General features: G+C 43.1%; 2 protein-coding genes and 1 non-coding gene across 5 annotated transcripts in view; 1 reads left to right on the top strand and 2 right to left on the bottom strand.

Moving 5' to 3' along the window:
* Window positions 1-327: 327 nt before the first annotated feature.
* nasp (nuclear autoantigenic sperm protein (histone-binding)) lies at window positions 328-6,576 on the bottom strand. 3 transcript variants are annotated; one of them, XM_056415315.1, is made up of 14 exons: window positions 6,344-6,574; window positions 5,902-5,955; window positions 5,683-5,796; window positions 4,816-4,896; window positions 4,434-4,540; window positions 3,448-3,497; window positions 3,292-3,362; window positions 3,139-3,212; window positions 2,294-2,482; window positions 1,987-2,138; window positions 1,788-1,859; window positions 1,640-1,705; window positions 1,130-1,252; window positions 328-530 (listed from the first exon to the last, which is right to left on the bottom strand). In XM_056415315.1, exons 1-14 carry the CDS (start codon window positions 6,379-6,381, stop codon window positions 417-419), a joined length of 1,305 nt encoding a protein of 434 aa, XP_056271290.1. In that variant the 5' UTR covers window positions 6,382-6,574; the 3' UTR covers window positions 328-416. The 3 variants fall into 3 exon arrangements, with proteins under 3 accessions (XP_056271290.1, XP_056271291.1, XP_056271292.1); XM_056415316.1 differs by lacking the exon at window positions 1,130-1,252 and having other exon boundaries at window positions 6,344-6,576; XM_056415317.1 differs by lacking the exons at window positions 1,130-1,252; window positions 1,640-1,705; window positions 1,788-1,859 and having other exon boundaries at window positions 6,344-6,576.
* A 186-nt stretch (window positions 6,577-6,762) lies between these two features.
* trnam-cau (transfer RNA methionine (anticodon CAU)) lies at window positions 6,763-6,835 on the bottom strand. The gene has a single exon. It is a non-coding gene; the product is annotated as a tRNA-Met (tRNA).
* An 866-nt stretch (window positions 6,836-7,701) lies between these two features.
* Window positions 7,702-17,273, top strand: part of LOC130193948 (glypican-5-like) — a 54,261-nt gene continuing 44,689 nt past the window's right edge. The window contains exons 1-2 of the mRNA XM_056414786.1: window positions 7,702-7,928; window positions 9,960-10,121. Of these exons, the coding sequence (XP_056270761.1) occupies window positions 7,751-7,928; window positions 9,960-10,121 (340 nt within the window). The 5' untranslated portion in view covers window positions 7,702-7,750. The remainder of the gene's footprint in view (window positions 7,929-9,959; window positions 10,122-17,273) is intronic.

Genomic DNA, 17,273 nt, shown 5'->3' with positions numbered 1-17,273 from the left:
CAAAATAATGTTAAACTGAGACGGTCCATTTCAGGCTGATGTACTTTAGTGGAGTATGAAGCAAAGTAGTAGATAACGCAACCGCTTCATGTAAACTAAGGTGGGCGACGTGGAGCCGTGTGTACACCGGTCCGATTAAATATCCAGCCGAGTGTTGATTAAAGCTTCGAGGAGAAAAAAAAACTTTTAATTAGAGCATCCGTTTTAGTGATCATTGAAAAGTTTGAATACATTTTATATTCATAGGTGTGAATAAAGAGTCGTTGCAGTACATCGGTCCCGTCTTCTAAAAACAATAAAGTCTAAAAAATAAAAAATTCCGTGACAAACTTTTCTAATCTGCAATCATTTTTATTCATTTTTTTTTACTACAAGTATACAAAACTGGACAGACACACTTATGAAAATGATCTTATTTACAAAAGCAAAAAAGTGTTAGACGGCGGAGGGCTGGATGCACACGCAGCGCTGGTGTCGAAGATCGGGGCGGAGACGAGGTCGTCACGCCGACGAGCCGACGGGGTGGCCGGCTACAAGAGACAAGCGAGAGAAACACACGACGCTTAACGCGGGCGCACAAGAGCCAACGCATCCAGTCACATGCTGCAAACACACATGTCACAGGGATGTGCACTTTTAGAAATAAAAAATAAAAATAAAACAGTTTGGAAGTCAGTCGGCCAGTTGAACCGCAGGAAGAGCCTCTACTGGATGTAGAGTTAGACGCTCTCACGGATAAACGCAAACTAATTCATTTGGAGGAAACATCCCTGTGAGGTCTTTGCTAAGACATGAAGGCAGCCAGAGACACACGACTCATCCCAGCGTCATCTGTGTGGTTTGGAGTTGGCTTTATGGCGCCTCAGCCCCCCCCCATGAACGCGGACTGCAGCAGTCGGACTCAGTCGGAGGACTTTCATGCACCGAAAGATAAAAACGGGGCCCAAATTCCAATCGGCGCTCCCAACAGGAACCACGTGGACGTAGCAGCTACGCCACGTGGGCCATCTCTTCCATCTCCTCCATCTCCTCCACCGTCTCCATCCAAGCGGGGCAACGGTCGCGGCGCTCAAAATCCGACGTCTTAGAAACGCAGCGGCAGTTCATGAGACGTTAGCCTAGCACTCGCCTCCTGGGATTTGCCCTCCTGGACTCCTTTGCTGGCACTAGAGTCAGCGCCATTAACTGTGGCTTCCCGTTTTGCTTGCTTAGCACCAGTGTCCTTTACTGGGCTCTCCTCTTCCGGTTTCCTCTGTGTAGAAACATAAAAGCAGTCAAAAAAAAGGGGAGGGGCAAGAGGAGACTGAAGGCGGTGGCGCACGACCCAAAAAAAATAAAATAATTACGTTGACAAGCGGGGAACGTGGAGATGTTTAAGGGAAGCATGCACACACACATATCTCTGGCAATGGCAACGCTATTACGACTACAAGAAGGTAACCGACACCTCACACGAACGCCACAACACACGTCGGCACCAAGGCCCCACAACCGAAGCAGCGAGCACACGGCAACAAACGACAAGTACACGATCGGTAACATGCAGATGGTTGTATGGCGTCGTCACGGCGTGTTGGGATTAAAGCCACAAAGCAAGCAGAGGGGGGAAAAAAACTGGCGAACGAGCAGCAGGCCGAACCTTTTTCCTGACGAGGTGGGAGATGTTAGAGATGGCGTTGGCGGCGGAGGAAGATTTAACTGGGATCTGGAATTTTTAAAATAAGTTTGGTTTGCTTAGAGATCCATGAACATCAGGAGCTCAAGCTGCACGGCAACAACGTCGTCACCTGGCTGGCGGCGGGAAATGAAGATGACATGCCGCCATTTTCACAGAGGAATGCCGACGCTGAGGCTCCGCCCTGCAAGAGGTTAGTCGTTACCCAGGCGCTGACGGTGTACGCTTCGCTCAAAGGTTAATCTAACCACCGAGCCGCGATGGCGTTAAACGAGTGGCTCCGCCCCCTCGACGGCGTGGCGTGGACTCACGAGCGTCTGCTGGATGGCCTGCGAGGCGGCGCCGGACGTCCTCTGGCTCTCCTTGGCGTCCTCGATCTTCTCCCTGATGTCGGGCAGAAGCTGCTTCAGCTCCTCCGTCTCGTTCTTCTCTTCTGCGACGCCGACGGCGTCCTGCAACACGGCTGCGCACGGACAACGACAAACAGAAACTCAGCGACCGTATATTCGGTTACGCCAATTTAAAGACAAAGCGGCCCTTGCGACTAAAAAAAAAAAAAAAAAAAAAAAAAAAAAAAAGGTGAAGGCGCCACAGAGCGGCGGCGGTGGAGACTCGTACCCAGACGGGCCTCGATGACCGTGACGGAGCTGCCGTAGTGCTGGATGGCCGGGCTGTACTGGTCCATGTAGCACAGCGTGGTGGCCACGTGGTAGTGGGTCTCGGCCAGCAGGCGGCTGTGGGGAGGCAAGTACCTGAGCTGCAGAGCAAGGCACTCCTGGAAGTCTTCCAGCGCCTGGGGGTAGTTACCTGGGGCAGGGAACGGGAAGACTCATTTTTAAAAACAAGCTCATATTTATCTCTGGAGTGGAACTAGGAGACGCTCAAGTGACGCAGATTCAACTAGAACGGGCACTCGGTAGAGCGCATACCTTCGCATATCACAGGATTGGGCATTGAATTATGAACATGTTGGCATTAGTTGCATGCCAATTGGACAGAAATTGACCGCGCTATGGTAAATAGAAGATTTTGACCTTTCCATGACCTTGACCTTTGACCCGATCGATCCCAAAATCTAATCAAATGGTCCCCGGATAATAACCAATCATCCCACCAAATTTCATGCGATTCGGTTTAATACTTTTTGAGTTATGCGAGTAACACGCAAACTAATAACTACACGGCGATCAAAACATAACCGTCCTCATTTTCAATGTGAAGGTAATGATTCGTCACTTGCTTTACATTTATAAACTAAAGATATTTGGCCCAATACGTCTCGTTGAGTCAGAGAAGCCTCAAGAAAATGCAAACCCAACCACCTCAAAAATAAGCATCTATTAAAAAGGGGCGGTAACAGAATAAAATGTGGGCTGGGCCAATGTGGGATCGCATGGTGGAATAACATGGAGTTTAATTCAGAATATCACCTTTGAGAGAAGGAAAACATAAAAGATTCATACCGGATTCAGCGCTGACTTCTCCGAGTTTCAAATACGTCTGGGCCGCCATCAGCTGGTCGTCTTTGCCTTCTTTTCTGTGGGGATGAAGAGGAAGACGAGGATGAATTGTATTTCTCGCCTCTCGAGTACAGATGAACTTGATCTCGTCGATACCTTTTGTAGATGACTTTGGCCACTTCCAGCATCTCCCACGCCAACTGCAAATTGCCGACTTCATCTTCCTCCTGAAAAGATGAGAAGGGCATGCATCAAAATAACAAAATAAATGTTCTTAACCACGTCAATGACACTTCCATGCAAGGCCCTCACCTTATCCTGGCCATTTTTCTCCCCATCCTCGTCGTCATCCTCATCATCGTCTGTAGAAGAGACAGGAGGATAATTAACAAGGGAAATATTTGTTTGTTGTGCAACCGAGCTAAAAAATAAAAAGTCCCTAAAGTGCAGTGAAGGCTTCATCCAGTGAGTTTCCCCTTTTCGTGATAACCGTTAATGAATCATTTTTTCTTACACACCACCAACATTGTGCGCCACCCCTTTAACAACCAGTGCTCTGAATGCAAAGATCTACTGCCCTCCGTCTCCTCATCGGCCCCTTCAGCCTCGGGCTCCTCGTCTTTTCCGTCGACCCGTTCGCCATTCTGCTCTTTTAAATCCTCCATCGCGGCTTCTTCTACCGGAGACTCGGGAGGACTTTCCCCCAGACCGTTAACGGGAGCAACCGGGCTCTTCTCAACGCCGGGCACGTCAGCCTTCTGGACCGAACCATCTTCTTTCCCACTCGCGGGGGAATCCGTGTGTTCCTCTGAGCCATTCGGATCTGGTTTTCCCGGGAACTCGACCACGCCGTTTTCCTTTTTCTCCTCAGCGTTGCCCTTTCCATCCTCGGTGTCCGGCTCGGACTCAACTGCCTCCTCAGTCTTCTCCCTCTCTGCCATTGCATCATACACCTGCTTCCGTAGCTCATCTCTGGTGTCTTCTGCACCACAGTGGCATGAGGAAAATTGTTTTACATTAGATAAAATTTACACGACCGTGGTGTTATTCTAAAGCCCAATTTGTACGTTTTTTTGTTTGGCTTCCGACTTGAACGTTTACTTATTAAACTGAGTTTACATGTCAGCTAATTAACTCCAAATCCAGCATTTTACTAGAAGTGGGATTAAGATAATGCATGAAAGAAGAACACAATCATGACCTATGAAACTAGAACCATTAATTGCGATGGAACAAGAGTCTGAAATAACCTCTGATCCCACAACTTCACATTCATTCCTTACACACAGATTACTGACCATCAAGATTGTTGGCGCTCTCGATATTTGAGCCGTTGGGCTGCTCCTCTTCCTCAGATTCTTCTGGGACTCCCTCCAGGGCATTGCCAAGGACACTGTTCTCCATCCTAACCAAAACAGCCAAAGACCAATAATTGTCCCTCTGAACTGAAAGTGACACAATAGTGTTTCCTTTACTCAATTATAGTGGCTAAAAGGGATAACTTAATTGTGTATCGTCGTTTTTTTGAAAAATAGTGTGCATGTAGAGAGGGAACTATAACTGTTAATTAAATGTGAAGGGTTTGAGCGAATATATATCACCGTTAGTTCAACCCCTCGCAAAGGGATAAAAATGTAATAAACTTGATTGCAATTATGATTAATACAAATATGAACTTACCTGGCCAGCTCCAGTAGGGACTTCCCACAGAGGAAGAATGCCTCACCGCACTCTTCTGCAGTGTCACCGTATTTCGCAGCCCTGGCAGATGCACAACACACAAGTGTTTAAAAAGCAAGTTGTTTGAGGAGCTGGTGATCACTGTGCAAATTACTGTTAAACAAAATCACATTACTGGAATACAGTCAAGAGTTGAGGCACAATTTAAACAAAAGGGTTTTCTGCATCTCAGAGCAAATACAATTTAAACATTTGCACACAAAAAAGAAACGTGTACACAAATGTCACATCTTTAAAACACAATAAGCAGGGTTCGTACACATGTTGACCAATGGAATTCCAGGAAATTTCCATGACTAAACTGAAATCAGTGTGTACATGAAAACTCTTTGAAAATGTAGTGTTCAAACAATGAGAATTACAAAGCATACAATATACCTTAAACGAAACAATAGTTTGATTAAAAGAACAAACATTACTATACATGTTTATTCTTAGAAACACTTGTATAAATGTTTATTCTTTTAATCAAACTATTATCCTTTTTGTGCAAATCTGTTTGGACTTGGCCTATGCCAACTTATAATTTGAGAGTCTTCCTTTCAAACACATATGAATTATTCTAAACTCGACGTAAATGAACATGTGAATATAACAAATTTCCCTGACTTTTCCAAAACGTTTGTGATTTAAGTTTTTTCCATGACTTTTCCAGTTCTGGAAATGACCATTTTAAAATTCCAGGACTTTTCCAGGTTTTCCATGACCGTACGAACCCTGAATAAATGAAGACTACAGAATACGAATTCAGTGAGAAAAATAAGTGTCGGTGTCGTCACACAGCACTTGCGCTGTAGTTCTCCTCACAGCATGCCGCAGGCGTCCTGGAAGACACCGACAGCAGCAACAACATCGCCCATCACCAGATGCCTGTTCCCGGTGCCGATCAGCTTCTTCGCCTCATCCGCGACGTCAACGGAGCTGCAGAAAATAATACATATAGTTTTTATTTAGGGACACCTTTAAAAAAAAAAATTTGTAAACAGTGCCAACAGATGACGCTCAGTTTTCCAACTGGATACTCACCAGTCTGCTGCTGCCGCCGAGGAGGAGGAGGAGGAGCACGGCTTCTCCTCCACGCTACGAGAAAGAGAGAGAGAGAGACTAGGGTTCAGTCAATAACACAAGCAAAGCAAACCTGATTCTGAAGTACAGAGTCGACCCCCTCACCTTTACTGGTGACCAACATCGTTTTACCCAAGCTACACGATGAGAAGTCTATTCGCTAGCTTTGTTGTTGTTAGCTCTGTAACGTAACGACCGCTAGCCAACTAGCACAGAGGAGGACGACGGGTGACTTTGCGAGCAACTAAAGCGTCGCAGTTAAATATACCTTTAGTTTTATGGGCTGAAAGTACGTACAACCTAACAGTCATTCAACCGGTAGCGGTAATAACCTCTCGTTGGTTGCGTAACTCGAGGCCAGCTCGCTGTGTCTCCCGGTGAGAAAAATACGAGCGAGTCTTACCTCCCGGAGCTCGACGCGGCGGACGTTTCCTCCGGCATTTTGTTTCAGGGCGACAGTCGAGACACTGGAGGAAGACGAAAGCGACGGCCTGGTGTCCAGTGAACGAATAGCAGATGTATCTCCTCTTCCAGTCTTTGATAGTACGCTTAAATAGAGAGAAGAGGGCTTTCTATTTCCGCTTAACTCGGAACGCGGGAGATTGGAGTTAAAGGGGCCGCAGCTGGTGTTGTGGTGCGTTCACGGCCTGTGGGGAAAGAAATAAAGCTATAGGCTGTGTATGGAAACTGAAAAATCTGGTGTTGAATCTTAAATACACGCGACGTATTATAAACGTACTGATTGTCACAAAAGTGGCTATTATATCGTTTTTTTATGTTTCAATGTATAAATGTAACATTGATGTTAAAAAGAAAAACATGTGCCCCGTGTGAGGCTCGAACTCACGACCTTCAGATTATGAGACTGACGCGCTGCCTACTGCGCCAACGAGGCAGCTGTTTCACATCGAGCATAGTACCGATAAAATGTTACCTCATATATATATATATATATATATATACGTATATTTATATATATACATACATATATGTATATTTATATATACATATATATATATATATAAACACGTTGTTACAGTATTTTTCTTCTGATCGCCCACAAGTCGTCAGATGATGAGATTGATTATTAATGATAATCAATAAGATGCTGCAGGTGTCACCGTAAGTCTATTTTTGTTTGTTGTTTTGTGAAACTGATTAATTTAATAATCTAATACATGTTGTGCACATTTGAAAAGAAGATAGTATGGTTGTTTAAAAAAAAATGTATCTGTTATAACCCACGTGACCAGCAGGTGGCGCTCATGTTCCACTATATCAAACAGCATTTCCCCTTCTCTCCTTCCACTTCCACTCACAGCCATCACTCAAGTTTAATGGACCTTATCTGCAGACGCAGCTGCTGTGTAAACTATACGTGAGAAAGCTATTACGTCACTATGAATAAATACACACATGGCTCATGACCACATCGTTGAGTAAACTGGGAGTAAATAAATAGCCTTTACTCCTCATCAGTGTTATGGCAGTTATGCTGTTATTGTTTTATAATGTTTTTTCCTCCCAGCAATAAATTACAATAAAAAATGTCGACAGTTTTGCTACATAGATATTATTATTCATAAGGATTTAAAAAAAATGCCCATGTCAATTAAGTAATTGAGTTGGAGCGAGTGAGGGAGTCAGAGAGAGAGAGGGAGAGAGAGAGAGAGAGAGAGAGAGAGAGAGGAGGGCCCTGCGCTGCGGACAGACTTCCTGTCTGCAGATGAAGTTTTCGTTCTCTGTGGGACGGTTGGCGGCTCTCCGATGACCCGTCCAGGCTGCGCGTCCCCCTGACTGACATGGTGCGATGTTCCGCGCTGCCTCACACAACGTGCACGTGCTCTGGGTGGTTGTGTTTTACTTTGTTTCCCTGCCGGACGCTGGCTGTCGGTCAGCCGCCGCGGACAGCTGTCATGAGGTGAAGACGGCCTACGTGATGCGCCAAATAGGCCCCGTGGAGCTGGTGCCGGACAGGCCGGGAACAGGTCAGTCTGCAGCGCCCACGACGCGCGCGCGCGCACACACACACACGGGTGGAATCAATGTACACGTAGGCCTACATGTACATTTATCATGCACACAGAACAATTAATGGTTCTTCAGAGTGATGCCGTAGATTAGAAGAATCATTTCTGCTTCCACAAAGAACCTTTCAAACCAGGGTTCTTTAAAGAACCTTTTCCTTAATCAAAGAACCTATAAAGTTGTATCAAAGAACTTTCCAAAAAAGTTTCTTGAAGGCACCATTTCTGATTCCTCAAAGAACCTTTAAAACCAGGGTTCTATAAAGAACCATTTCCTTAAAAGGTTCTTCAAATAACCTATAAAGGTGTCTCAGAGAACCTTAGAAAATGGTTCTTTAAGGCACCATTTCTGGTTCTACAAAGAACCCTTCAAGCCAGGGTTCTTTAAAGAACTATTTTCTTAAATAGTTCTTCAAAGAACCTGTAAATGTGTCTCTAAGAACTTTCCAAAAAAGTTTCTTTAAGGCACCATTTCTGGTTCCACAAAAACACATTCAAATAAGGGTTCTTTAAAGAACCATGTCCTTGAATAGTTCTTCAAAGGTGTCTCAAATGAAAGAATGGTTCTTCAGTAGGTGATGGTTCTTCGTAGAACCACGAAGCCTTTAAAAGAACCATTTAAGAACCATTATTTTTCTGTGTGTGGAGGTCATTTCACTTCTCCTGCGCTACATTTCAAAGTCAATATTGTACACATCAGTCCCATTATATTGTATTTAATGGCTATTTGCACATTACTCTGCAGAGATTGTAAAGTCTTATAGTATATGAAGTAGTTAATATTAGCTCAATCTGGACGAGCTCCACACCGTCAAAATGTTAATAATCCAATAATGTAATACATGTACAATATAAAGGGATATTTATGGACATTTTGATTTTAATGACATGTTTTTTTACGCAGCAATTTGCTTTTCATAGGCCTAATAATGTGATATTTTTACACATTTAAGAACCATACTGCTATCCACAGGACTATATAGTAGTGTTATAAAGATCTCTGTAGATTAAATATATAAGTGGGTGTAAACTTGCTGTAGACTACCACACATTTAATATATTCAGGGCCGAGCTGCTTTCCTGAGCTCCAAATCATTCTCAAGAACCACTGGGTTTTCATTTCAAATGACTCAAAAAAAAGTGAAACAACTCCATGTAGTGTGAAGTATAATTCTAAATGAGTTTCTCCATCTATGAGATGTTTAGTCTTCAGGATTAAAGGGTTTTAGATATTCTATAAATAAGGTATATTCTCACTCTGCAGCGTGCAGAGAGAGAAGCTATTTCTGTTGCAAACCAAACTCAACAGGATCGTGAGGCCGACCGAGTTAGGTTATAGGAATCGGTGTTTCCAGTCACTCATTTGCTTATATGAAAAGCCGAAAGTGAAGTTGGATACAGGTCTGGTGTGTGTGTGTGTGTGTGTGTGTGTGTGTGTGCGTAAATCGTTCACTTTTCGAGTGAAGACTTGAATAGTCCAGGAAATGAATCTAAGTCAACGTAAAAAACCCTAAAGTCATGCAAACGTGTGTGTGTGTGTGTGTGTGTGTGTGTGTGTGTGTGTGGAGAGAGACAGAGAGAGGTCAGATACGACAAACAGTCCAATCCTCTCGTCTTCGTTAGCTACTTTAAAGCTTGTCTTTCAGCAGTCTACCAAAGTCTCTCTCTCTCTCTCTCTCTCACACACACTTTGGAGTGAGTGGTGAAATGTGAATGTCGTGAGTGTCATCACGTCAGGTCCCAACAGATCTGGTCTTATGAGCATTTCTTGTGCCCTGAATGCTTTTAGATTTCTGGTTGGGTGAGCCAACCATAACACGGACAGCTGGATTCTAATTGGATGCTGGCTATTTGGTGATAGCATGTGGGATTTTTCGTGAATCTCAACAACAACAAAAAGAGAACGCGGAGAGCTGGTCATTTTTCCCCCTTCTCTACTTGATGAGTACACGTGCAGACGTATGAAGACGACCTTCTGCCTGTGTCTTTCAGACGAGTCTCTGCGGGTGTGCGTCCAGCCCGGGCCCAGCTGCTGCACCGGCAAGATGGAGGACAGCTACATGGCGGCGGTTCGCGGCGAGACGCAGCAGAAGATGAGATCGTACAGCTTCGAACTGAAGTACCTGATCGCAGGACACGCCAAGGCCTACCGAGGTGAGGAGGGGGGCGAAGGGGGCGTGGCATGACACGATGCCTTATTGTGTTGTGTAGTTTATATTATATGGAGACACCACCTTGGGGTGGAGCCACTCTGTGGTCTTCAATGTCTTTTTAAACATATTTATCCTGCTATTTGTAAATTATATCCGGAGTCAAATTCTATGTATGTGCAGAAATATATGGCCATTCAAGCTGATTTCTGATTCTGATCTTGAAAAATCACTAATGACATTGTTGGTGAACTAAATGATCAGGAACAAAAATTGCTAGAAAGATAAATAAATTCTAAAGTGAATGGATGAAATAAGTATTAGTTGCATGAAAAAAATAGATTAAAAAGCATGCGTTTGTTTCACATAATATGCAACATTAATAACTCATTATTATGATTAGCAAGCACACACACTAAATAATCTGGAGAAAAAAAATTACAAGAAAAAAATTAGAAATTCCCAAATGAATTTACATTAAAAATAAGCATTAGTTGCATGAAAAAAAATATTAAAAAGCTTGTGTCTGTTTCACATAATGCAACATTAATAACTCATTATTATGATTAGCGAGCTCTCATAATGTGATGTTGACAGTTCTGTCAAGTGCCTGTTGGTGAACTAAATGATCCTAAAAAAAATGTACAAGAAAAAGAAATTTACAAGATGATCGGATAATCAAAATAAGCATTAGTTGCATGAAAAAAACAAGTGTTTGTTTCACATAATATGCAACATTAATAACTCATTGTTATGATTAGCGAGCACACACACTAAATGATCTGGAGAAAAAAAATTGCAAGAAAAAAATTATAAATTCCCAAATGAATTTATATTAAAAATAAGCATTAGTTGCATGAAAAAAATGTATTAAAAAGCTTGTGTCTGTTTCACATAATGCAACATTAATAACTCATTATTATGATTAGCGAGCTCTCATAATGTGATGTTGACAGTTCTGTCAAGTGCCTGATGGTGAACTAAATGATCCTACATTTTTTTTTACAAGAAAAAGAAATGTACAAGATGATAGGATAATCAAAATAAGCATTAGTTGCATGAAAAAAAAACAAGTGTTTGGTTCACATAATATGCAACATTAATAACTCATTATTATGATTAGCAAGCACACCCACTAAATGATCTGGAGAGAAAAAAATTGCAAGAAAAAAATTATAAATTCCCAAATGAATTTATATTAAAAACTAGAATGGGCACTCGGTAGAGCGCATACCTTCGCATATCACAAGATTGGGCATTGAATTATGAACATTTTGGCATTAGTTGCATGCCAATTGGACAAAAATGTATTGTGCTATGGTAAAAAAAAGAGTTTGACCGTTCCTTGACCTTGACCTTTGACCCGATTGATCCCAAAATCTAATCAAATGGTCCCCGGATAATAACCAATCATCCCACCAAATTTCATGCGATTCAAGAACATTTTGACCTGTTCATGACCTTTGACCTTGACCTTTGACCCGATCGATCCCAAAATCTAGTCAACTGGTCCCCGGATAATAAACAATCATCCCACCAAATTTCATGCGATTCGGTTCAATACTTTTGAGTTCTGCGAAAGATTTTGACCTGTTCATGACCTTTGACCTTTGACCCGATCGATCCCAAAATCTAATCAACTGGTCCCTGGATAATAAACAATCATCCCACCAAATTTCATGCGATTCGGTTCAATACTTTTTGAGTTCTGCGAAAGATTTTGACCTGTTCATGACCTTTGACCTTTGACCCGATCGATCCCAAAATCTAATCAACTGGTCCCCGGATAATAAACAATCATCCCACCAAATTTCATGCGATTCGGTTCAATACTTTTTGAGTTCTGTGAAAGATTTTGACATGTTCATGACCTTTGACCTTTGACCTTTGACCCGATCGATCCCAAAATCTAATCAACTGGTCCCCGGGTAATAAACAATCATCCCACCAAATTTCATGCGATTCGGTTCAATACTTTTTGAGTTCTGCGAAAGATTTTGACCTGTTCATGACCTTTGACCTTTGACCCGATCGATCCCAAAATCTAATCAACTGGTCCCCGGATAATAAACAATCATCCCACCAAATTTCATGCGATTCGGTTCAATACTTTTTGAGATTTGCGAATAACACGCATACAAATAAATAAATAAATAAATACACGGCGATCAAAACATAACCTTCCGGCATTTTCAATGCGAAGGTAATAAGCATTAGTTGCATGAACAAATTTATTAAAAAGCTTGTGTCTGTTTCACATAATGCAACATTAATAACTCATTATTATGATTAGCGAGCTCTCATAATGTGATGTTGACAGTTCTGTCAAGTGCCTGATGGTGAACTTAATGATCCTACAATTTTTTTTACAAGAAAAAGAAATTTACAAGATGATCGGATAATCAAAATAAGCATTAGTTGCATGAAAAAAAAAAAAAAAAAGTGTCTGTTTCACATAATATGCAACATTAATAACTCATTATTACGATTACGAGCTCTCGTAATGTGACTTTGAGAGCAGTGGTGATTTGGACAGCTCTGTCAAGTGCCTCGACCCCCCTGCCACTCTCACTTTGTGTGTTCGTCATGAAACGTCGGGGTGTGTGGTGCGAGGCCAGTGTGTGTGTGTGTGAGGCCAGTGTGTGTGTGTGTGAGGCCAGTGTGTGTGTGTGTGTGTGAGGCGCCGCGGTGGCTAGCCAAACAAACAACCGATGCTGGATGGAGTCTTTAGAGAAAAACTCTCCGAGGGAGCGGCGGAAAACTTTGTTACAACTCCCCGTTCTCGTCTCTTTTCTCCGACTGTCCGTCTCTGCGATAATCGGGTTTTTGTTCTCGACCAATGAGAGAGAGCGGAGGGAGGGAGAATGTTTACATTCAGGACGTATCCGCAGCAAAGTGTTGTTGCCGCGGGCAACAGCCGGTCCCTCACGGCCTGCTCTGAATAGGAAGAATACTCTGCTTGTCCACTTGTCTCTCAACACCATTCACCGGTCTGTGTGTGTGTGTGTGTGTGTCTGTGTGTGATAGAAAGACCATGTGTGTATGTGTGGTGTGTGTGTGATCATAAGATTATGTGTGTGTGTGCATGTGTGTGTGTATGTGTGTATGTGTGTGTGTGGTAGAAAGACTGTGTGTGTGTGTGTGATAGAAAGACTATGTGTTTGTGTGGTGTGTGTGATAGAAAGACTATGTGTGTGTGTCTTTGTGTGGTGTGTGTGTGTGATATAAAGACTATGTGTTTGTGTGGTGTGTGTGTGTGTGATAGAAAGACTGTGTGTGTGTGTGTGTGTGTGTGATAGAAAGACTATGTGTGTGTGTGTGTGTTTGTGTGGTGTGTGTGTGTGATATAAAGACTGTGTGTGTGTGTGTGTGTGTGATAGAAAGACTATGTGTGTGTGTTTGTGTGGTGTGTGTGTGTGTGTGATAGAAAGACTGTGTGTGTGTGTTTGTGTGGTGTGTGTGTGTGTGTGGTGTGTATGTTTGTGTGTGTGTGTGATAGAAATACCCTGTGCGTGTGTGTGTGGTGTGTGTGTGTGTGTGATATAAAGACTCTGTGCGTGTGTGTGTGTGTGTGTGTGCATGCGTGTGTGATAGAAAGTCCCTGTGTGTGTGTGTTTGTGTACGTGTGTTTGTGTGTGTGTGTGTGTCGTGCAGAGATCATGAGACGGGTGGACTTGAAACCACAGCGGACAGACATGGCTCACATGTACCCCTCTGTTTCTCTCCTCTGTCTCTCTACCTCTCGCTCTCTCCTCTCCTCTGTCTCTCTACCTCTCGCTCTCTTCTCTCCTCTGTCTCTCTACCTCTCGCTCTTCTCTGTCTCTCTACCTCTCGCTCTCTCCTCTGTCTCTCTACCTCTCCTCTGTCTCTCTACCTCTCGCTCTCTCCTCTCCTCTGTCTCTCTACCTCTCGCTCTTCTCTGTCTCTCTACCTCTCGCTCTCGCTCTCTCCTCTGTCTCTCGACCTCTCGCTCTCTCTCTGTCTCTCGACCTCTCGCTCTCCTCCTCTGTCTCTACCTCTCGCCTCTCCTCTCTGTCTCTACCTCTGCCTCTCTCTCCTCTGTCTCTACCTCTCGCCTCTCTGTCTCTACCTCTCGCCTCTCTCTCCTCTGTCTCTACCTCCTCTCCTCTGTCTCTACCTTCTCCTCCTCTCTCTACCTCTCGCCTCTCTCTGTCTCTACCTCGCCTCTCTCCTCTGTCTCTCTCTCCTCTCCTCTCCTCTGTCTCTCCTCGCCTCTCGCCTCTCTCTCCTCTGTCTCTACCTCTCGCCTCCTCTCTCTGTCTCTACCTCTGCCTCTCTCTCCTCTGTCTCTCTACCTCTCGCTCTCTTCTCTGTCTCTCTACCTCTCGCTCTCTCCTCTCCTCTGTCTCTCGACCTCTCGCTCTCTCGCTCTCTTCTCTGTCTCTCTACCTCTCGCTCTCTTCTCTCCTCTGTCTCTCTACCTCTCGCTCTCTTCTCTGTCTCTCTACCTCTCGCTCTCTCCTCTCCTCTGTCTCTCTACCTCTCGCTCTCCTCTGTCTCTCTACCTCTCGCTCTCTCCTCTCCTCTGTCTCTCTACCTCTCGCTCTCTTCTCTCCTCTGTCTCGCTACCTCTCGCTCTCGTCTGTCTCTCTACCTCTCGCTCTCTTCTCTCCTCTGTCTCTCTACCTCTTGCTCTCTCCTCCGTCTCTCTACCTCTCGCTCTCCTCTGTCTCTCTACCTCTCGCTCTCTTCTCTCCCAACAGAGGGTGAAACCATCCATGGGTACCAACGTATGCAAAACACACAAAGAAGGGCTAAACTATGTCAAAACTACAGCATGTGAGAGGAGACACGTTTAGCACTTTAGCTGCATTTCATGGAAAATAAAAAAATATGATTTAAGTTCACCCAAATAATAATAATATTAACCCCAAGAAATATCGACCCATGCGGATCATTTTAGTTATAATCCTTGCGGGGGGGAAAACAAAAATACCGGCACAAGCTAAACAATGTGAGCAACAAGTGAGATGTTTGATTTCTTGGGGGCAAAGCGACCCTCGGAAAAATGAAATATTGATTGTGCAGGACGGCAGCGATCTCCAACAGCTGTGCTGAACCTCAAAGGTTCCCGTCACCAAGGCACAGTGATTAAAACCGGCTAGAGACACTGAGACATGCCCAGAGCGGCTGTAGTCAGGCTCTATTTACACCCGAGAGGATTACGTTACTGTGTGTATGTGTGTGTGTGTGTGTTTCTCTTGGCACCGTAAGCCCCTCGTGCCCTCTTCACCACGCTGCAGCTGTCGTCCAATCACGGAGGGCGAAGAGCTAATCACATGACCCCAGAATAGTCTCCGCCGTGTCACTCGATGCCGCCTGTATTTGTGTTTGCCGAACACGGCTATGCAAACACATAAAGAGTGAGACATTCTCACTCCGGAGTGCTCGAGCTGGCTCATCTCCCCCCCCCCCCCCCCCCCACCGACACAATCGATGTCTCTTCATTTCATTGAAAACACTCAATCAGATCAAACTCAGAATCAGAAACATTTATTTGCTACGTGTGTTAGACACACAAGTAATTTGACTTGTACATTAGACAAACAAATAAACCAACAACAACAGTCAACAAAGTGCAATGATTTAAACATTACATGTGTGTGCCATGCTGCCTTTGGAGAGAGATATTTAGTAAATGTGTGATTTGACAGTATTTGATAAATTCCCTAATACATTCAATTCAACTCAATTCAGTTTATTTTATAAAGCCCAATATCTCATCATTTTCCTCAGTGTAAAGACACAAACATGCACACAAAACAAACACAAACATCGCATGTGTACAGGTTTTAATGCCCTCTGAGGCACATTTGTAATTTATGATATTGGGCTATATAATATAAAGTGAATTTAAAAAATATTTTGTGAAAGTCACAGATGTCTTTCTCTCTCTAACATTTTTATTTTTGTGTTTTCTTATGTCCCTTCTTGGCCAGACGCATGGTTATTTTTTACTTTATTTGTATTTATTTTTAGGTTTTATTATTATTATGCACTCTTACTTTTGAAGGCTGTATTTCTGTAAAAATACAAAATAAAATATCAAGTATTAAAAAAGAGGAAGTCACAGAGGCTTCTCTCTCTCTCTCTTACAGTGTGTGTGTGTGTGTGTGTTAGGATGCCATCAGATTGACATCACACCTTTTTACTTGGGTATATGTGTCAAACATAGACAGACGTGCCATCACACAGTGAAGCCGCCCACTGTCCCAGAACTCAGGAGATCCCGAGGCCTCTCGTTATCACCGGCTATAGATAACGTGGCGGCTCGGGGATGAACGAACTCTCGGCTATTTTAGATCACATGCTGCAGGATAAAGTCAATCCAAGGTCAGCGAGACACTGTTTGACGAGGAGAACTACGCACGGATATTGACATGTGATATCTGACGTGTGGACGTCATCTAGTTGTGCCTCATTGGACATTAATAAAACAATTTCATATGAATGAGTTTATTTATTTCGATCAGCAAAATATCGAACCACCAGGAATAAAAAAAAGAAGAAGAAAGATACATGTGGCTGACCCAAAGGGTTAAGGCTGAATCTATCTAGCTTATAAGAGCCCTAACCTTTAATAATAAAAATAATTTAAAAAATCTGTAAAAGATCCTTATATATAAAACAAAACAAACAAAAAACAACAACAAACAACAACAAACAAATACCGTCAAATCTATACTTCTCCAGAGTCATGTAGACTTCCTGTCTGTACTTTACATAACACTGGACATGTTTGCTTCATATGTGACCATGCATGTAACATATATGACATCATGTATCTGCTATAGAAGCATATGCTTGTATATATAAAGGTATATCTGCATATTACAACATTTTTGGGGGGTTGCTATGTTTATTTCTTAGTTTTAAACAATATATAAATGTCACTTTCTTTGTTTATTTGGTGTGTTTATTCCGTGCAATGCCGAAATAAAATTACATCAGTGAACTCTTGGTGTCAGAATCAGAATCAGAACCTTTTATTGCCTTTTATGTTTACACATATAAGGAGTTTATCATGGCTGGTGGTGCGACAATAAACGATAACAATAACAACAATCAACGACAATCAACACAGACGAGAATTAAGAATACAAATATAAAAAAATATATACGACTAAAGTGCACA

This window comes from Pseudoliparis swirei, chromosome 5 (assembly GCF_029220125.1).
Source record: "Pseudoliparis swirei isolate HS2019 ecotype Mariana Trench chromosome 5, NWPU_hadal_v1, whole genome shotgun sequence".
NCBI lineage: Eukaryota > Metazoa > Chordata > Actinopteri > Perciformes > Liparidae > Pseudoliparis > Pseudoliparis swirei.
Note: the sequence above shows the minus strand (reverse complement) of the source record. Positions and strands in the feature narration are given on the sequence as shown.